The sequence below is a fragment of the Sander lucioperca genome, chromosome 3, assembly GCF_008315115.2.
Source record: "Sander lucioperca isolate FBNREF2018 chromosome 3, SLUC_FBN_1.2, whole genome shotgun sequence".
Taxonomy (NCBI): Eukaryota; Metazoa; Chordata; class Actinopteri; order Perciformes; family Percidae; genus Sander; species Sander lucioperca.
In genome coordinates, this window is record NC_050175.1 from 45,596,302 (window position 1) to 45,619,109 (window position 22,808).

Consider the following 22,808-nt stretch of genomic DNA (forward strand, 5'->3'; position numbering starts at 1 on the left):
ATGTCAGTCACACAATGACATGTTCCGTGCAAAATGTTTTTAGTTCTCTTTGGGAAATTACACCTTTCTTGATAGTCTTGAATAAGCACCTGTTTGTATTTTATGTGAGCTGGTTATGAAAGCAGTATGAAAGCTTTAATAATCTGCTGTCACTGAGAGCATTAGCAGGGAGATTTGTGTTCTTTCATGCCTATAAAGGTTGTAAAATATTTTCAGGTTGTGCCACTCTGAAATTTACAATTATTGTGTTTCTTTGATTTAAATCAAAATGATGATCAAATAAATTCAGTTTGCTGCATTAGACAGTATCACAGTCACTCGCAAACTCTATCTCTTCAGATTAAAGCCCCCTTTGTGTGTAATGGTTATGTTGCTACAATTTATTTTAAACGATTATGATGGCATGATTCTTCTTAGTAGAAAATGAGAAAATTGTTTACAGTTTGGATGCTCACTCGGCTCAGCTCAGGGATGGGATAGCAGCATGCATTACTGTCTGCCCGGGGTATTTCGGATACTACCACTGGGGGGCTCCTAATTTAGAAATGTTCAAATTTTACACATAACACACAACACACCACATTAAGTTTGAATTACAGCCAATGACACAATCAATTCACATTACTATAAATGCTAATTTCTCTGTGTAGCATCTTTGTGAAGATGCATCTCAAAACAGTATTTATGATGTTTAAATTAACAAAAAATAAATATGATTTCAATAGCGTTGAAAGAAATACTAAAAATAAAGTAGCAATAACAGAAAAAAGTATAATTCCTCTGTTCTCAATGGTTTTAAATAAAAGTACAGATGCATTTCTTTAGCAACATATACCTAAAGTATCAAAATTAAATGTACTCATTGTGCAGAATGGCCGTGTTTAGATTGTTGTATTGTTTGTGATGTTGTAGCTGGTTGAGGTGGAGGTAACTTTTACTTTACATATATATTGTTGGGTAGTTTAAAATGGTACGCTAGCCAAGTATTGCATTTTAATAAAGTCAGAGGACACAAAAGGCAGATAAAAAATAATGATAAAAAGGTCAAAATCTAAGCAGCAGAAAACCAACCTCCAAAAACATTGGACCCCACCTTGTCCATAATGAAACTTAGTATAGCGATAACTAAACTTGAGTTGTAAAATTGGTGGAGTGCCCTTTGTTCTATAACAACGCATAGTATTTTATAAGTTGTTTATACATTATATTTTGCATGTAAAATCTGTCTACCTGTCAGATCAACGTGAGGAGTGTAAGTGCATTATTTTCCTCTGGAATGCATTGCAGTAGAAGTATACGATAGAATGACTCGAACATATTCAAGTAAATATACTGAAGTAGAGTTAGTTACCGAAACAAGCGACTGGTATTTGCCGGATCAAATGACAACCCAGATTTTGGTTCCTTATTTTGGTGCCACTTAAATGCCTGCTTTGCTCTCTGGTGCTCCGAAACGGACGTTACAGACTACAGAAGCATCACTGCATGTGACGCTAGTTACCATTACATTGGCAGCAGGTAATGTTAACCTACCGTTAGCTACTGGCTGACTTAAACACGGTTTAACGTGTGGCTGTATTTTCACCCCCTACAGCCTGTGGACTACGAGAGCAAGAGAGCCTTCACTCTGAAGGTTGAAGCCACCAACATCCGCTCGGAGCCCAGCAGTGGTGGGCCCTTCAAGGACACAGCTACAGTAAAGATCGTGATAGAAGACTCAGACGAACCTCCTGTTTTCGTCAAACCAGTGTATTTACTGGAAGTGAATGAGAACGCCCCCATCAACACGGTCATAGGGACAGTCAATGCCAGGGACCCAGACTCTACTGGAAGCCTTGTCAGGTAAGAGAGTGGATGCAGTTTACAGAAAGCTCAACCTTTACTGCTTACATATTTGCTATTAACTGACAGGAGCTATACAGTAGGGCTGGGACAATTCGATTCTTTCACGATACATGGGTGCCGTTTGGATTTGTATTGCGATTTTCATACATTGCGATTTTAGAAGTATTGCGATTGGATAGTATTGAGTATTTAGATTTTCTTTAACTTCTTTAACAAAAACAAAAGCTAAATAAGACAATTCTAGAGACACTACATAAACATTCCTAAACAGTAATTGTTTTCTAGAAAAATGCACATCACATTTCAGTCAGTCTGACATTTATTTAATTTGTAAAGAAGTACATAACATGTATTTTTTGTGGTTTGTTTTGCTGGAAACATATGATGTAGTTGCCATATGCGGTATCTATACCTAATATTTAGGTGAATCACTGGTAAAAAATAAATAAATAATGGGCACCCGGGGAGCTCACCTGGTAGAGCGCGCGCCCATATATAGAGGTTTATTCCTTGACGCAGAGGAATGCAGGGTTCAGATCCGACCTGCCGCACTTTCCGGCATGTCTTCCCCCTCTCCCTCCCCTTTAATATCTAAGCTGTCCTATGAAATAAAGGCAGAATTGCCCCAAAAATTATCTCAAAAATAATAAATAAATAAAAAATATTGATTCTGGGGAAAATAATCGATTTTTTTAAAATCGTCCCAACAACCCTACTATACAATGTAACAAAAATAAATAAATAAATAAATTAAGAAAGAAAAAGCTCTTTAGTGTAACGTCAAGAAGTGATGGGGAGTATAGGTTAACAATGAGCCTTTTCAGAATATAATGAGTTGTTTTAATAAAAGGGTTGACACTGAGGCATGCAATTAAATCTCCTCATGACTGTGACCTTTGGAGACTACGGTAGAGTCTTTGGCAATGAGGAAGCAACCCAATGGTTGCTCTCATTTCCACAGATGTACAAAAAAAAAAAAAAAAGTAGATTATGAGTTGAAGGCAGCACAACTTTCACTTCCAATGTATGCCCAGCCCTGCTATATTCTCCTCTTGTGTGACTTATTCTTGGAAATACCACAAGGGCACCTTGTGGATAGGTTATACAGGCAATTTCTCTCCCTCCATCTTGGCATTTCATTAATTCTCCAGTGACTTGCTGACCGCATTCCCGGGACAACACTCAACAGGTTGTGTGTAATTGCATGGCGAGCAGAGAGTAGGCTGGGTTTCATAGATTGGTTGACGCTATAGAGCAAGGCTGGTTCATTCTACTTTTTTCTTTTTTTTTTCCTTTTCTGGTGGCATCCTCATGTTTAGTGATGAGATTGCCAGGAGGAATTGAGCCCTGAGGTTGCAAGATGTCCCTACCCTGGTAAAAAAAGAGAATTATATTTCAAGTGTAATGGCATCTTTTGCTTCTCTCTGTCCTTATTTTGTGTCCTGGCAGAGCTCCTATGTTTGTTGAGCAAGTCTGTGTTTGTTAGAGGGTGATAGCTGAATTAATAAGTAAAAGTAAAAAGTAAATGATTAGCCAATTGTCAAAACAGCTGCTGATCAACTACTTGAATAATGAACTTCATCAAACAAGTTCTTAAATGCTGAATAGACTTTTGGTCATTCTTTAGTTGAAGTAACAAAACTTATGAAGGAAACAGACACAGAGAGGGCTTGTATTATAAATTACTGATTTTTATTTATTTATTTTTACATCCTACATGCATGAATAATGCATAAAAGTCCAGTATATCATTAAATTTAATCTAACAAAAATGTTCTTCTGAATTTTGTGCAAGTGGCGTCTTCGTCTTTTTTTTTGTCCAAAGCCCAAAGATATTTAGTTTACAATGATATGAAACAGAGAAAGTTTACAATAGCTTAGTTTCTATCCACTTGCCAATCGAATTACCAGAATTTCAAGCGAATAAAGCTGGTGAAAGTATGTTTCCATCCAACGGCTTTAAAGCGAATAAAAACCTGTGCGTAATGACGTCACATGCTGTTTTGCGGTCAAATTGGTATATCGAATTGATTTGAGACATTTTATGGTGTTTCCATTTATTTTCGCACTGAATTGCACAACAGATTTTGCCAGACAAAATGGATTGCGCCATCAACCTACAAATGATTCATATTGAACGAGTTGTAAAGAAAACAATGTCGCTATCAACACATTGCTATGATGATGCAGATGCACGTAAATGCCCGACGACAACGGAGGCGGCCTGTGTTGTGGGAACGAGAGCGCTCCAAACTGTTCTGGAAGATCGTGGTTAAGAGACACTTAACGGAAACCCTTTGGTTGAAGCATTTTCGGATTTGACCTGTTGTGTAATTTGATTGGCCCGTCCCTTGACCCAGATAAGCCATGGCCCTCCGGTTCCAATTGAAAAGCATATTACAACTGCGCTCTACCAACTGGCTATGTGCGCAGAGTACAGAGTGGTAGGCGAAACGTCTGGGGTCAGCAAGATCACCGTGTGTTTACAGCGTGTGCAATGCCATACGAACGAGGATGATGCCAAGGTATATACCTACCTGGAGTGGATGAGGCGCATGAGATCTCGCTGCGTAACTCCAGAGCGCACCTTGTGGCATGGAGGTGTACATTGATATGAAACAAAGAAGGTTTACAATATGGCTGGGCTGGATATTCCTGACTAAATACCTCAATGTCGAGATTGATATTCTAGGATTGACAGTTGGTGCTTTAACAAAAGATTATTTATACAATGAGATTTTTGATAAATTATCATCAGATATGTCAATTTAATGACTAAGTGGGTAAAGGCAAATAATAGAACAGCTTTTGAAACCAGGAAAAGATAACACTTACCATATTACAATTTTACGATATCCAAAATCTAAGACGATATCTAGTCTCATATTACGATGTCGATATAATATAGATATATTGCCCAGACCTAGTTTACAATGATATGAAACAGAGAAGAGCAGTAAGTTGTCACACTGGAGAAGCTGGAGCCAAACAATCGTTCTAGTGTTTGATGTAAAAAGGACCTGAATGATGAACCAGCTGATCAACGAATCAATTAATCAACTCATTGTTGCAGCTCTAAATGCAAATCTTTTGGTCTTTATTTAAATAAATATGATGAAGGAAACAGACATTGACAGGGCTGTTATCGTAAATGAGTGTGTGGGGGGGTTAATCTTAAGTGGAAAAAGACTGGTTTAGCCTCTCATTACATTTCATATCCTCAAAATAGCATTTTCTTCTGAATTGTGTGCAGTATTAATAGCTAGTTACGTTTGCCTACATTCTTGTTATTAGCCTTCTTCAGTGCATCATTATTGAAAGAAAAAGTGAGTGAATAATGAATGAGTGTGCATGCAGATGGCAGCACCCTGCTGACATGATCTCTTCACACATTTGCTGCTGCGATACTGTCCAGATATCAACATCCTGTTTTACTCCCATGTTAAATGCTTTGAGCACGATGCAGTTGAACTAAGTCATACTGTAGGCTGCCATCTTTATGCACCAGGTCACTCAGCTCTTTGCAGTCTACATCTCTCTGTCTTGCTTATTCATTTCTCCTGAGGTCATAGGCTACTCTCAAAGTGCTCCATTTTTAAAGCTTTAGCGCGTAACCTTTTTTTATGCTGCGTAATCACTGAATCATTTTCAGAATCGATTGTTGCTCATGGGCTTTGTGCGACTTAGGACTTCACGACATGAAGAAAATATGCAATTTGCTTTATTTTGACTGATATTGCGATTGCGATATGATCCACGTTATTGGAGGGAATGACCTTTTTTGCATCATTATTCTCATTGTCATTGAAAAATAGTAAAATGAAAAAAATGTAAATGATTATAGTGTGATTTTTGCAAGGATCTGTACAAAACAATTTTTTTTTTTTCGTCAGTCTGTAGGATAGGATGTGTAGGCCGGGACGTCTCTGCAGCACCACGATACCTCATTCAGAATGGTTTGATTGTTTGTTTGCTAAAGAAACAATACAAACAAATATTGCGTCCCCTTTGCGATTTGGATATTGCACTAATCCATGTTGCGTTTTGGATAAAATTGCGTTTAATTGTGCAGCCCTAGTGCGACTGTCAGGCCCCAAACAGTCCCACTGCAGTCTGAGAAACAGAATAGATCCTTTTGAAAATAAAAAAACAGAACTGTTAGATTTATTCAGTGCTGCTCATTTTATTCTCCAGAGGAACGAAGAGGAAGTTGTAAGTGGCTAAGAGAATGCTGCAATAATTGTTTGCCAACTCCTGTAAAGCCACTGATCAGCATGGAGGGAAAAATGCTCAAAGATTACACACACAACCAGACATTTTCTTGCCAGTTTGCATTTTGTCACAACAAATTGCTTTGCACGGAACATGTGATTTTCTTTGAAGTCCAAACGCCCCCCCACAAATGTTCAAGATGAGCATGATCTATCACAAAGGTCAAGTGTTTGCTTTGGTGTGGGGATGAGATGAAACAAACTATTGTCATGGAGGGCTTTAATAGGGTGCATCACCCTCACCAAATACCATTTGATTTTACTGCTTTTGTATTACCCTGTAACTCTGAGCTTTGGGCTGAGAGAATGATTACAGTCTGGAAGATTGTAATCCTTCCAGATATACTGGCTAACAGAAGGCTGTAGCCTCAGTAATGCCTCTTACAAATAAGCCAATAAGCCATAAACAATAAGCCAAATAAACAGACTTTGCAGGACATACAGGGCTGCAGTTAACAATTATTAATTAAGCTGAAACCAGAACATTGTTTGAGTTTTTGATTGAAAAATGACTTAAATGATGTAACCAGTTGTCAAAAATAGCTGCCGATTATTTTTCTGCCAATCAACTAATTTATCAATCGACGAATGGCTGCAGCTCTAAATGCAAATACTGTCTTATGGTCTATATTTAGGTAAGGTAACAAAAAACGGTGAATAAAAAACATGTGGACAGGGCTGTTACTGGAGAAAAGATGTTATTGTCCAGCTGTGAAACTGATTAAAAATAAGAAAGTATTTTATTAACTAACTATTTTGTATATATTTCAATATTTGTCCAGAAGACGAATCAGCCAACCCATTCAGATCTTTACACTTGAATTACCCGTAAATTATAATTATATCACCATACAGTTTTCTTCCCTCCCTCCTGTCTCTTTTTCTCTCCCTCTTATTCTTTAACTTTCTGTTTCAAAGACTGGTAAGAGAAGGTGCTCCCAGAATGAAAGGTGTAGTTAGTGATGGTGGGTCTATAGTGGAGAAGTGGCAGCAGTAATGGCAGATGGAGCGTGGACTTTCTCCCGACCGCCGCCGAACAATCTCTCAATCGACCCCTCTGATTAGAATCCCTCTCCATCCCCATTCCCCCCCCCCCCTGCAGCGGGACCAGACTGAACCAGTCTGAGTCTAGAGCACTTGGGGCAAGTGCTCTGGTGGGCTGCCATGTCCTCTGCACTCAGGAGACAAACAAGCCCTTAGCTGTACTTAATGCATCCAACCAACAACATTTCAGGTACACTCCGTGAAATCCTCCCTCAGTATTGCTTCTCTCTGGAGCCAGCGCTCTGTCGTTTTCTACCTGACTGATCACAAATAAAAAGCAATGTGTCATCTGGCAGTCACCATGGCTGTCTGACACAAACCGCTATGTTCATAGTAGAGCTGTGACTGTATTTAAGTCCAAAATATTGATACTGTCACAAGCATTCTTCTCCCCACAAATCTGCTGCACTGGATTTTAAATGCATTCTTAGTTTTTTCCCTTTCTTCTTTTTTTTTGCTTTCATGGTTAAGGGCAATTGTAATGGAATTCTGTAAAGCTCATTTCTTACTGCAGACTTCCTTATGTTGTTTTAGCACAGCTGACAGCTAACACGCTGCATATGGTAATACAAGCAGTCATGTAAAGGGGATGGAAATTTAATGTCAAGAAGGTACATTACGCAGGACTTGATATTTTGCTATTCATGATTTACTTTGAACTCTCAAGGAAAATCACATTCTTGGTAAAAAAAAAAAGGCCAACCTGAATACAATGTAGTGTTGAAACACAAGTGGTCAGCATTCAGGGGATGGCAAAAATGAGTTCTACATGGTCCTAGTGGAATTACTGACCTGATAACAAGCAGGGATGTTACAGAGGCATTTTGTTCTCTGTAGGAAAAAAATAAAATGATACATTTGTTCTGGATCTGTTCACCTCTTCTCCCTCCAACTTGTACAGGCACTCGGTCACACGTTCACACTCTAACGGAGATAAAACCCAGCACGTACCGAGTACATGACGGCTGATAGTAGTAACAAGAAATTCAAGTACAGCAGTGACGAAAATACTCTGGAGTTCATTCAGACGCAGTGTTGTCATTCAGGCTGGGTATCGTCAATGATTTTCAAAATCGATTCAATTCCGATTCACAAGGTCCCGATTTGATTACGTTTTTGATTCAATATGAATTAGGTTAGGAAAATTTAAGTTACAATACATGCACATGCATTCAGATAGATAGATAGATAGATAGATAGATAGATAGATAGATAGATAGATAGATAGATAGATAGATAGATACTTTATTGATCCCCAAGGGGAAATTCATTCTCCCTTGTGGGGGGAGGGGCTTAGGAGACCGTTTTGGGCTTTAGCGGAAAGGGGGGAGGGACTGAGAAGTTATCGATGTTCACATTTTTTGGCTAAGTCCTGGATCTTCACAATCCTACCTATGGCACCTTTAAGCAAAGAAAAAAATGCATTCACCATCATACAATAAGACATTTTGAATTCAAAAGCTATAAAACACCATTATTTAATGAAATAAACTCAGGAGATTTGCTTATACAGCCTCGCTTGGTCTGGTATGCAGAACTTTAGCAAATTATAAATAGGAATTGCTTTGTACTGTAACTGACATTACCGAGTCCATTTCCTGACTTTATTACTTTTTACTACTTATGCTTACTTATGTGACTCAATATTATGCATTTATCACATGACTTTATTGTTGTAGCAAAACTATTTCCACGCTGCTACTCGATGCAGTAATAGTCCGGTGACTCTGTGTGTTGTTCAGCTCAGTCAACACAATGTCTTGGAGGTTATTGTGAGCAACCCTAACCCTAAAGGCTGTTTTATTCTTCTGCGTCTATTCCATGCCATAGCTCCGACCCTTTTGGAGTTCTGCATCGGGTTGCTTTGCATCGCGGTGCATTTCACCGCCATAACAAGCAAATTTTAGCACAATTGCCCACAAAGTACTGCTTGCTGGCAAAGTGCTAATTTCAAAACGTTACTGACATATAGACACTTTACAAACGGATAACCCCGTCATTGTAACCAAAATATGTCTGAGTCTATTTACAAAGCTTATGTCAGTGAACTAGCATGTTGCTACTCCCCACAGTAGGCTGCTTGAAACACCGACTATCAACAAATCACAAATCACAGGACGAGTTGACCAATCACAGTCCTTGCGGTCTGCGTCACCTCGACGCAAAGTTACACATTTTTGGAGGTGCACATTGAGCTACGGCGGAGGGCTCGCAGGGGGGTTCACAGCGACGCAGAGGGGTTTGCGGGGGTACGCCGTTGATTCGACGCAGAAGCATAAAACAGCCTTAAGCCTTTATACTTGTCCCTCCATCTCTCCCGACCGCAGTGTGTCTTTTAGTTCAACAGTTCAACACACATCCTGCCATCTTATCACACACATCCACACCAACCTGTTCAAATGTTACAATTTAGGAATGGTGTTTTGTTCAATGAGTCACATTAATAACATTTCTGATATTATTATAGTGTAAAGCGCGCAAACAGGACTCCCGTGTCGGGACACATATTTTATAGTCAGACAGAAAGTGTGATTAATTAATTAAATAATGAGTTTCTCTGTTCTATTCATTGTCTCAAGGCGCTGTACGGCAAATGTAAACATTACATTTAAGATAAAAGACTATGCCAACCAAGACCAACTGCACTTAACCCTTGTGTTGTCTTCAGGTCAAATTTGACCCGTTTTTCAAAATGTCTATATCAGAAATATGGGTTTCCTTTTAACTACCTAATTTTAATTACCCAAAAATTACATGGATGATTCCACACATCGCGCTTTGCAAGTACAACAAAAGATCAGATCTCTACTTTCATTGACTTTTGGGTGTTTTATAAAAAAGAAAATTGCATTTGAAAAAAACAAAAAACAGACTGAACGTTGACATATACCCTTCTGTAATTATCCTTCATTTAATATGAGTCTAAATGATTTCTTATTTCAGCTTTTTTAACTCAAGAATTATGTATAATTTCCTATAAATGGGGTTTATTGACCATGAATTCCAAAAATGTAGTAAATGTAAAACTGGTAATAAGTTGGTGTTAGTGGTGTTTATACATGGTAGTGAAAAGAAGCGTTCAAAAAAAAGAGCCAAAAACATTGAAAAAAGAGACAAAATTAAGTACATGGTCGAATAGAAGTCAACACAAGGGTTAAACTGTTATTGCACATGTAGTTGCTGAAAGCTTTTACGCTTGGTCTCCAACGGTCTGGTACATCTTTCCTAGAGAAAATCCTTTGACACACATTATGTGATGGAAAAGAAAAAACACTGGGTAGTTAGCATGAGCAATGATAGCCACCGGCACTAAAGAGGCTAAAGGATTACCACCCACAGAAACGCAAGCAGAGAAGATGTCCTGGACACACTGTTTGATTGACAGGTGATGCAGTGCGGAGACGCCACATCAATGCACCAAAGGACCATAAATGAGCGGAAAAAAATGAATAATGATCTCACTGATTACAGCTTATGGTTATCTTTTTTTATGCACGGAACAGCTTCTGTCACACATAATGCATTTTGATTAGCCTATTATGTTATGTTAGCCTATTGTTTCGTATAGAGGTTGAATATATTTTTATGTCTGTCGCGTCAGTTGTAAGAATGCTTTATTTCTTTCTTATATTTGGCACAAAGGACCACTCCACCATGTTTAACCGTTAGCACTGATGTCAGCCCCTTTAAAGGCCTGTGAAAAGTAAAACGACGCACACACACACCGAGAGACACGTGCGCACACATTTGCACAGATCCTCGCATCACACTCAGAAAAACCACGCACGTATAACGCTGGATATCATTTTTTATTTGCTTTTAATTCTTTTCACATCACGTTGTCAGTTTGAGTGACAGGTGGCAGAACATTTCAGGGTCTGTCTCCCCGCGCTTCCACGTGAGGCTGTCAGAGTTTGACTGGGATGCACTCAGTCTGCAGGAGAGAGGCTGCTCCCAGGTGGTTTGCTGCTGTCTGCCTGTCTTGAAAGTGCGCTGCGTCTGCAGGGCAAAAGAGAGAAAGAAGGGGTCCTCATGGACCTCTCCCAGCCCGGCGTCTAGAGGATTTTACACCATTTCATCTCAAAAATGGAAATGTCACGGCTCGGTACATCTCCCCAACAATTGGAAATCTGGGCCAGTGTTTTATTTATTTCATTTCCCATCATTCTTGTATGAGCAGCCACCCTCCTTCATATAAATTGTTGTTATTGTGACTTTGTCTTTGGCTTTCTCTGGTGCTCTTTCTCTTTTTTCTCCTTCCATCCCTCTGTATCCCTCCCTTCCTTCCTCCCTCTCTCTTCTTTCTCTCATAGAGACACTGTAGGGTTCCTGCCAACAGGTCTGCACTGATAGGGATGAGCAGTTCCACTGTTACAAGACCCAGGGTTAGGAAGGAAGGGAGACAGTGTGAGCGGGGGCGCCTGGTGGCCGAGGGATGTCTGTGTGGGGAAGGGGTCTGCAAAGATATGGATGGGGGGGGGGGGGGTGGATTAGGAAGAGGTAGAGACCCAGCTGGGTGGAAAATAAAAAAAATAAAAACGTCTGACTGTTGACTGAGTAAGAGGGGGATGAGATTGTGAGAGTGAGACAGAGACAGAGACAGAGAGAGAGAAAGGAACATAGACAGTCCTGAAGGGATGGAAACCCTTGTGCAGTACACGGTGTATTTAGCTCACGTGAATCACTGCAGCCCAGTGTTTTAGGTGAGTAGGATGTTTATGACAGTCACGCATAATGGCAAATGAAACGTGTGAAACCAAAGATGACCCATAATGACAGATTCTTTTTTTAGTCAGTTTTGTGTGGGCTTGTCCCAAGAATTGGCGCTGTGCGAGTTTCAACATGAAAGAGCGATTTCACAGCTTCAAGTGGCGACGGAAAAATTCTCTTTTATGTGCATTCCAATTTCATACTCTCTGCTGGAGTTTTTTGGGGTTTTTTTCTGGAGAGTTTTTGGTCTTTCCACTGTATTCTTAATGCTTTCTCACAAAATGTCAGTGTGTCCCGGGAAGGGTCACAGAGAAAACAGAATCAGGATAAGGAACTCTTCACCAATGTATCTTTTGCAACAGTTTTTGATTAGTGTTAAAAGTGTGGCTTTGTTGACTGGGACCAAAAAGTGGCTAGTGGCTTGAAAAGCAAACACAATCATTTAACTAAAGGTCAGACAAGGACCAACATGACAGGCCGGTCATTGGTTCATCTTCATTAGATCCATAACACCCCACCCCTCCCCAACCCCCCCGTTGTGTGACACAATGCTGTCCTAACTCATTAATGCAAAGCCTTTGGGGGCCATTGAGTGTTGAGAGAGGGTTAACAACACACAAACAGGGTTAACAACACTCCATCTCTTACCCTGACATAACACATACTAATGGTCTTTTTTGCAGGAGGGAGGTGTCGCTGTGATTGTGGGGGAGGGCTTTTTGAAACCTTATCAGGCTTTAATGCCCCCTGCTGCTCATGTGAAGGCTGCAATTATTCCTTAGATAACTATTGATTTCCAACTGTTTTTTGCCGTGCTTTCATCTACAAATACCTTTTGATGGATAGCAACATTAGCCACAACACCCAATGGGTTGCAAACGATGCTGCAGTGGTGGGTCGCTAAAGAGTTTTGGCTCAAATTTCTGATGATGGGGGGGGCGCCTGGGTAGCTCACCTGGTGGAGCGTGCGCCCCATTTACAGAGGCTCAGTCCTCGCTGCAGCAGCAGCGGGTTGAAATCTGACCGGCGGCCCTTCATTGCTGCATGTTATTCCCCCTCTCTCTCCCCTTTTATGTCTAAGCTGTCCTATCAAATAAAGGCCCAAAATACTAAAATTATCTTTAAAAAAATAAAAATTCTGATGATAGATTGTCTTTGCAGGTACTTCATCGATCGGCACACGGACCTGGAGAGGCAGTTCAACATCAACGTGGACGATGGGAAGATCACACTGGCCAAACCACTGGACCGGGAGACGGACATGTGGCACAACATAACAGTAACGGCCACAGAAGTCAGTAAGTAACCTCTCCTGACTCTGCTCTGCCCCCCTGATGTGAACACCGTTCCTAGTGAATTGTAATGTCCTGTTTTGAAAATCAACATACCATTAGGCATTCATTGGCACGCAGGGTTTAAAAACTGAGAACTGCAGGGAGACACGTACAATATCTTCTTCTCCTGAGCCACTTCTTGGGTTGTCTCCGTCAAAGGAATCAGTGACCTGCTACACACAATCCTCTGTTCAACAGTATAGCGCTTTGTAAGTAGTATGGCACAAACAATTAGCATTTGAATCCACAGAGGCATTAAATACGTTAATTTGCTGAGTTTTGATTGAATTAAACAGCTCAGTAGTCAATTTGTGGAAGTGCAAGAACATTAAGACGTATCAAATAAACAGTTTTAAAGACATGCTCCAGAGTCGATTGCTCCAACGCCAGCATCCATTACAGATTAAAGAACATCTGCGAACCGCAAAACTCACTGACTGCGTAGAAAATCTTGCCGGCAGAGCTACAAACAGCTCAAACCAGATGTAAGGCTTTATTTGCATACAGATTGTTTCAGGGGGGCTGTATGTTGTGATAAAGCTTAATGTAGCCCTTAAAGCTATTGGAATAGAAATGTACACAGCTTGTAACTTTTTGTCCCTGTCCTCTTCCACTCTATCTCCCTCTCCTCTCTCTGTCTCATCCTCTATCTGTTCCTTTCTTTTCTTAATCAAAGGAAACACACATTAATTGTCAGAATAAATGAAAGCCCAAACGCTGTCATAATGTTTTGGCCACACGGCACAGACAAATCCCACCACTGTAGCAGCCCGTTGGAGGAATTGAATATTTCTCTTTTGATAATCCGGTTGCCTTGTCATTCCTCGCACCCATACATTTAAAGCATGTTTTCATGCCTCTTGGCAAAGTAACTGTGGCTCGAGATAGTGGCATCTCTGAGACCACCTAATGGGAATTTGCCAAAATAAATACGGCAGTTTTGCTATTCTTCACGGATGGGAGGGAAGCCGGTGTCTTCTCTGGCGTGAAGAGGAATAGATGTGTTCCCAGTTCTATCCCGATGCCATTTGCCACCCAAACGGAGGCGCGTTCTGCCGCCTCGCACCAGTTGACATCTGACTAATCAGACTCTATTCCCTGTCTGCTGCCGGAGGAAAGTCACTTTTGTGGGGGAGGGGGGGGGCTTTCTGTGTCCCTCTCTCTCTCTGCCCTAATCCATCTATCACTGTCTATCAAACTGTCAATTTCCACTCTCCTCACTGCTTACCTCTTTTTCAACTCGTCTCCTAGCCTGTCTGGTGGCCTTGGTTTTCTGGGGCATCCTGTCCACTGCTCAACGTTAAGGTTTTATTTAAAATAAACCATAATAAAGACTTTGAACAATTTAAGATTTATAAGATTTATTTATTTTATTAGGACAATGCACATAAATCATAATTTCTGTAAATGCGCCGGTGGTAGCCAGATGGCAAATTAATAAAGACAAAAACACATACACACATTTGTCTGGAAAAGTACCAGTTAAAGTGAGATATTTTAAAGAAGAAATACCACAAATCCTCTTGCAAATTAAAAATTGAATTCAAATGCATTTTATTACACAGGATTCAGGATTTTGCTGCTACAGCTCCATGTGGTCTGGTACGACCAGTTGCTGCTAACATTAGCTAATGTTAGCAAACTTTAGATAGATGCGTTCCTACTGACTTTGAGTACAGTTGCTGACCTTATGACTCTTTTTCTGCTTGTGCTCCTGCTACACTACATTTAAACACATCAATTAAACATCTTTTTCAAGGAGGATCTTGGGAAATGAAGGAAAATTCAATTTGCCATTATGTTGTAATTACAGTGGCTGCTGTTCAGCCTCACTTTAAAACCAGTTTTAAACCAAACAGTTGACACTCTCAAGATGATTTTGATTTAAAACCCCATTTGCTAAAAGGGAAATAAAACCCTTGAGTCTCCATTTGCAATTGGCTACCATGAGAGACAACCTCACTGCTCGGGAAATCTCAGGTTTTTGTCTAAGCATCAAGTCAATGCACTTTCCACTCATTCTTCTTATAATGTGACAGCAGGAGCAAGCTTCACGAAACCAAATTAATAAATCAATCAATAGAATAGAAAATAAAAACACACCAGTGTCATTGGCCACAGTGACACAGCCCTCTTGGGACAACATTAATACATAATTGCTTTAAAAGTTGGCATTTGCTACTAATTAATAAATACAACCGTTCGCGGGGACTCTCGAAAGGGACTGTCAATTACCAGTGATGAATAATTACAATCAAAATCTAATCTAATTAAACTGCCTTTTATTGTCTTTTTTTCGACTTTAGTTACCAATGACTCATTAATATGCATGACTTTAACCCTCATGTTTTAAACATTGCAGTGTACAGGGGATTTTCAAAAGCACTTTGAATGGGATTTTTTTTCTTCTTTTTTTCTGTTGCCTCGAATCCTGCTTTGCATCGCTTATTCCGGCTGAAATGTAGATTGATGTGGCTTATCATCTGTCCTCCCATCAGCTCAGGAAATGAAGGGTGAAATAAAGATGGAAAATAAAGGAAATTAAAACTAGGTCACAGAATTTGCCTGGGATTTCACACGTAACATTGTTTTTTTTCTTCCAGTTTTATATTTTGCTCATTGTCTTTTCTTATTTATCTCCTCTTGTCTCTCCCCTTTTCTATCTATCTATCTATCTATCGATCTATCGATCTATCACTCTATCTATCTATCTATCTATCTATCTATCTATCTATCTATCTATCTTTATTTCACACTGTATATTAGGAAACCACAGTCAGATATCGAGGGCGATTGTGGCCATCAGAGTAATGGACATTAATGACAACGCCCCAGAGTTTGCCACCGAATACGAGGCCTTTCTGTGTGAAAATGGAAAACCTGGACAGGTAAGAAAAGAAGTGGCTCATTCATCAAACCAGTGATCTATCTTTCTTTCTCTCTCGCTTTCTTTCTTTCTGTCTCTCACTCCTCCCCTGTAATGATTGGCCACAGTGAATTATAGCCTATTTATTTCACTGGGAAACTACAGAGGTGGGAGTGCAGTCCTTTTTTCTCCCCCCGCAACAGTCCTCTCCCTTGACACAGTGTGCATGGAGCAGAGGGGAAATGAGAGCAGTCAGGATTGATCAGAGTAGATCATAATTCAAGACTGTCTTTCATGTCCTCCTCCAGATGGCACAATGCTTCCTCCAGCCAAAAAAAATCTGGACAAGTACTTAGCATTCTCTTTCTCATCAATCGACCTCATTCAGGGGACCTGTGTATGTACATTGGGGAGCTTTATTGAAAGGAGAGGGGGAAAAAAGGGGAGCCGAAAAAAAAAGGCAAACCATCCTGCGGGGCCTGAATTCTAATTTCCAATCAATCATAAAGACATACAGCACGATAAGACCTATGATGACAGATTAACAGATAGAGCCAGGAGCCTGAAAGTGTGCCAGACTAGACAGGACCTCATTGATAATAATAATAATAATAATAATCTCAAACTCCAGGAATGAATAGGGCATGTATTTCATCAGGTGTGATCCAGCCAGTATTAGACTGAGGCAATCTGCGGTGGAAAAATGTCGTAATGAAAAGGCTACCTTTCTCTAATGCACATGTCAAAGTCAAGGCTCCCGGGCCTAATCCAGCCCCTCGCAAATTTTGACTCGGCCCGCATATTCATTTAGATTCACAATACATTTTGGCCCGTCCTAGATGTGCGGCGAACCAAAAAAACAGGAAACTGTTTTTCAAACTGTAATTACGCGACACTCAAAGCAGAATTTGTAAGATTTGCCGACTTTGAGACTCAAAAGTTCCCACACAACCAGCAACCCGGTCTCACGCAAGTTTGTGAAATGGTCATGTTATTTTGATTTATTGATTTGTGTACAGGTCACGATTTTCGAACGTGCCATTTCACGAACTGACATGACACTGGGCTGCAACCAGTGAGTTTACATATTTGAACCTGTAAAACAGGTTGTTGTGAGTCGGGTAGCCTACTTTTAAAAATGCAATCAGAATGATTGTTTTGCTTGACTTGCTAAACTCCATGATGGCTAAGGAACTTTCTTGCTGACTTTTTTAGGGCTTTATTTCGACCAAACTTCATGAGTGGAAGCTATATACGCTATAAAACGGTCAAAGATATTTGACTTTTTCCGAATAAATAAAAGCATGTCAATAAACTACAGTATACATGTCTGGCCCTTGATGTGATTCTCTTTTTCCAGTGTGACCCTTAGTGAAATTGAGTTTGACACCACTGCTCTAATGACTTTGAGCCCTCCTCTGTAAATCTTCGTGTCTCTCTTTTTTCAACACAGGTGATCCAGACTGTCAGCGCGGTGGACAAAGACGACCCGATCCAGGGCCACTACTTTGACTACCGTCTAGTCCCGGAGATGCTCAACAACCCCAATTTCACCATCAAAAACAACCAAGGTGAGTAACAAAAAGAAAATCACAGCAAAGTAAGTCTTTTCCTGGCAGAATGACCGACGGTTCTTTACATTTCTCCAATAGCTTTCCAGTCTATTCTCTGAACTGTGGCGCGTTAGCCATACTCGAGATGAAATCTGGTGAATCAGTGTAGCTCACAATTAGCAGATGTGAAATTGTCTGGACACCAGCTTCTTTTTACTCACGAGTGCGTTTTGAGGGAAGCTAAATGAATGAGATCCAAATGGCTTTTCCTGGTAGTCTTGCAGCTCAATGTAGGATGACTTCCGATGAGCTGTTGCAGCAGATGGTGCTGAATTTATTTGCTAAATACTCTGATTGGTTTATTTGCCGTTTTTTTCTCTTTCCTTAATCTCGTTGCTCTTCTTCTGCCTCTCCTCCATAACTGGCTCTGAACAGGCTGTGTTCATGATGACATTGTGTAATGTTTTCAGCTCGGGGCGAATCATCTTCATATGGTACTAGCCTTCTGTTTCGACGCAGAGGCTGCAGGCTAACTTACTGCAACCTCACTCTGACAGAGGAAAGAGTCCATAAAAATCAGGTCATCAAATAGAGTCTGCATTTTTTTAAGGAGTGGTAAAACCTTTTACTTTTGAAACATTATCAGGCAGGAACATAAGATGCCAGTGTAATAATTGCAGACAACTCAGAAATAGCCTTGGCTAAGAACATGTGTACCTCTTTTGACACTTTGAGCAATAACTAAAGGAACAAAAATCATATTTTTCCTGTCATAAATAGCTCTGTCAGAAAATGGAAAGTCAAAAATGAAGGTCTGTTTCACAGGCACAGACTTGCTGCAAAACACTCGGTCTTAACTGCGGATCAACCTAAACCTGTATAAAAATGCAGGTTCCTGAACCCTGCCCTTTTGGTAAGAAGATATTTAATAGTTTCTTTAGATGATGTAATAGATAAAATCCCCACTAGATATGTTTCACCACTATAAGCACAGCTCTGTGTACAACAAAAAGAGCCTGCATTTTTTCTCTCACTTGCCTGAAACCACAGCAAATATATGTTGAGATTCAGCTCTCTATATATTACATACTGCACCAACCACTTGTTTATAGTATTGTTAATCCCAAGCCCACTGCACCATATCCCCCAGCACTTCAGTGACTATTTCTATCTAAATCGGCAGCTGTGGGAGACACTTGAGTGAAGAGCGTCAGGCTTCTGTGAGCCCCTGTGTGCTGCCTTTGTTTGCAATGATGAGTCTAATTGTAGGAATTGCACAGTGAAGAGGTTAGGAGCTGCCCACTCTGAGCAAGATGGCTAAGGTTCTGACCAGCTGTATACAAGATATCAAGCACTCTGACAACTGTGTTCAGCAGGCGGGGTTTCAACATCCCATTATCAGTAATTGAGACAACATACATTTACCTTTCTGCCAAGAATGAAATTCTGCCGATAGAAACTCTCTTTCGAATTGTGTTAAGATATTGCATCTTCTTCTTACAAATATAAAGGTAAACGCGTTAGCAGCAAAATTCACCGTTGCTCAATTCAATCAGGGGTTTAGCAGATACAGCCTAACTTGGTCTGTTATGAACAGTACCTTGTGGTGGCTAATGTTAGCAAACTGCATTGCGTTAAAACTGACAGCATGAGTCAGTTCAGTGACGTTATGACTCCTCTCTACCGATGCTAATCTCATACCATGTTTATCCTTTAGCGTTATCCAATAATCGTCACTTGTGGCCACATTGGCTGTTGTTTAGTAAAAGTTGCATAGGCTCATTTTGAAGTCCAACTGAAATAAAATTGCGTCATGTTTTCCTCTGTTAGAGCGTGATTTGTACCAAAATATCTGTCAATTTAGACAGAGAATCAATAATTGCCTTTTTAACTAGTGCAGTGCCTGTTCAAAACGTGGATTGGACCAATTGCTTGGCCTTCTGTGTTGCTGCTTGTAGCTTTCTCCAGAACCATAGTACTTGAATATAACTTACAGAATGCTGAGTTTGATTCATATTTATAAATATTTAACGCTGTCCAAACTGCTCCAAATCCCAAACGCCATGTTCATTGGGTACCCAGCAATGCCAGCAATGAAGTAGATTGGATGAATGGTTCTCGAGATATTTAAAGACAACGGACACACACACACACACACACACACACACACAGAATCCTTGCTTTATAGTTAGATTACAGTGGGATTAGGCAGTATGCGTCATTGTTTAATTATAGGTTGACAGTTACACTAACTAATAGCCAGTTGTGACAAAACACAAAAAGCCAAAACCAGCTGTGGCTTTGTGGCTGTCTCCTTCTCCGCCTACAATCATGGAGACGTGTCTTGTGTTGTACATTGGCTTGCTGAACCAGCTACCAGAGAAACATCCACCAAGGGAAAAGTGCTTGCTAATGATTGCTGATTTGCAGGCTAATTAGCTACTCAGCTAAAGCACACTGAACAGCGTAAAAATCTACCTGCAAAATGTCAGCGGCCATCAGTTTAGATGTTATGTTATTGCAGGTTTGCTGTTATTATGTACTGTAGGTGCCCATGCCGGACCAGTTGTCAATCATCCTGCTCATCCACAAAGAGGCTTGGAGGCTAAAGGAGCATTTCTGGTGTATCTCTGAAAACATTTTTTTCCCCTTTAGCAATACAGTAAAAACAAAACTTGCCTTTAGCAATACAGTAAAACAATGTAACAATTTAAAACTATTTTTGGCAGTGATTTTTGAATGCTAAAAATAATACATTTTATGATTTCAGTTGGACTTCAAGTAAGTATATAATTATAATTAATTAAGTATAAGTACATGCAGGTTGAATGTATTATGATTAGGTAAGTAGAGACCAATTATTTCATCTCTGTGTTGCATACACATGCAATACTGCATAATTTGCATATAAAATTACATATGCACAATAACAGTGCACATACTAACAAACAAACGGTATGTAGTGTGAAAAAATTATAAACACTTTGCATCCACGGTAGGTCTAACATTGCCTCTTGTGCTTCTTTCAATCCTTTGGTATTATGATACTATCAAAGCATTCAAGTCCTACTTATTGAAACCGTTCTCACTCCCAACTAGTCACATACTGGCGCTTGGTCAGTGGCTCACCTAACTAAATTGTTTTACCCTGCACATTGAAAAATTACGCCAAGGGGTCCTGACCAAGCTTGTTGAAAAATGACGCCAAACAATTCAATTCAATTCAATTCAATTTTATTTATAGTATCAAATCACAACAACAAACAACACAGGACTTTCATCCAGGAAACCTGGGTTCGTGCACTGTTCTTGTCCCATGTGTCACTTAAACGTACATCTTTTAACCCCACCCACATTCTTTTCCTAAACCCTAACTAAGCGGTTTTATCCTACACGTTGAAAAATGACACCAAAGGGGCACCGAGAGCATTAAAAAGTGACGCAAAGGGTCCGGACCATGCGTCAGTACTTGACGAGTTGGGAGTGAGAATGTGTTGACTGATTTGGCACGCTGAATGTGTTGTGTGTACTGAGAGGCACACATAATCTTAAGAGACTTCAGAAGTGCAAAAAGTCAGTTTAGTGTCACTTTTGCTGTCACTGCTGTCATTTGGAACCTCCCACATATTAAGATATTTATGGCTAAAAATTAATTAAAATGAGCTTTAGCTTTTGTTATGGTGATGATTAATATTACAATGTACTCCGTCTCTTTCATCAGAATCCATCAGTCGCTGCATGAAACACTTTGAATATGCTCTAATATATGTAAAGATAATAAAAACAGCATTCTTGTAACTCGAGTGAGTTCAATCACTTTAAAGGTTAACTTCACAACTGCCTTTCTCGTTGAGTAGCAGGCTGATTCTGTGGATGGGCTGACGGGCAGGACGTGTTTAGTTCTATTTTTACCATCAATAGTTGCCAAGAAAATGAAAATGACCTGTATACGAGGACAAGCCCTGATGGTTTACTACAGTATAGTAGACACTTGCATACTCTATATGCACTGCTGAATGATCCAAATTAAATAGGACATGTTGGTGCTCACAAAGCAGAGTGTACCACTTTGTGACAGCACTCATAAGAAAATAAATCTGAGCATATGTTCACATCAATTACAGATTGTGCAAAGCAAATAATTCTATCATGAAGCATTCCAGCTTTTGATTAAGTTGGCTCAGTCAATGCCGATGTTTCAACATGGCCCATCTCTCGTATAGCGTATATATCACCAGATCTATTTCCCCCTCCCTCTTAAGTGCACCCTCAAGCAGAGAGGCAAAGGTTAGACTATGATAAATCTTGTACGTTTTCCATAAGATCAGCAGGAGTAGATTCTTATGGGAATGTGAGTGTTTGATAATGTAGTCAGGGTAAGGAGAGCCAGCTAATGAGCAGACAGCTTCACAGAAGTGTCATCAAAGAGCAGCTGGCACCTTTCTGGGTCGACATGTGCCATCTTCTAAGTTGGTGTCGCCTGTCGTGGTCCCTTCATTTCCTCAGCTTTCAAAGGGGGACAGAAAGCTCAAGCTCGCCTTCCTTCAGAATTCCCAAATTGGACTGTCGAGAAAAAGGAAGGTGGCTGAAATGCATCTACGGCATTGGAATGTGAGAGTGCTAGAAAGCCCGGTGACGATTGATGTGAAATTAGTTTACCCTCACGCTGCACTGATCTTCACACAATTTAATATTAGAAATTCAGTCTGTTGCTACCATGAATAATAATGGGTTTTTCACACATTCTAACAAAAAAAAAAAAATATCTCTGGCTTTACCTCTCTCTGACAGACAATTCAATCAGTGTTCTGGCCAAGCACGATACCTTCCGACGACAGAAACAGGAGATGTACTTCCTGCCAATCATTGTGACGGACAATGGGAATCCACCAATGAGCAGCACCAACACGTTGACCATCCGGGTCTGTGGGTGCAGTAAGGACGGCATTGTCCAGTCCTGTAACGTCGAGGCCTACGTCTTACCTATTGGCCTTAGTATGGGAGCTCTCATTGCCATCCTGGCCTGCATTATACTGCTGTTAGGTGAGGTGTTTCTTTTTTACAGTGTCACGTTACTACCCATTATATATTACCCATTATTACTATTTACAGTTTTAACAGATGTAGATAAAAACCTTCAGATGAATGATCTGTTTGTACTAACAGAAAATCCACTCAAAGCTTG

At 40.1% G+C, this 22,808-nt stretch overlaps 1 protein-coding gene across 2 annotated transcripts in view; it reads left to right on the top strand.

Annotated features, from left to right (window-relative positions):
- Positions 1 to 22,808, top strand: part of cdh8 (cadherin 8) — a 109,476-nt gene that overhangs the window by 85,541 nt on the left and 1,127 nt on the right. For both annotated transcript variants that reach the window (XM_031290697.2, XM_031290698.2), the window contains exons 7-11: positions 1,595 to 1,842; positions 13,032 to 13,168; positions 15,971 to 16,092; positions 17,524 to 17,641; positions 22,415 to 22,666. In XM_031290697.2, the coding sequence (XP_031146557.1) occupies positions 1,595 to 1,842; positions 13,032 to 13,168; positions 15,971 to 16,092; positions 17,524 to 17,641; positions 22,415 to 22,666 (877 nt within the window). The remainder of the gene's footprint in view (positions 1 to 1,594; positions 1,843 to 13,031; positions 13,169 to 15,970; positions 16,093 to 17,523; positions 17,642 to 22,414; positions 22,667 to 22,808) is intronic.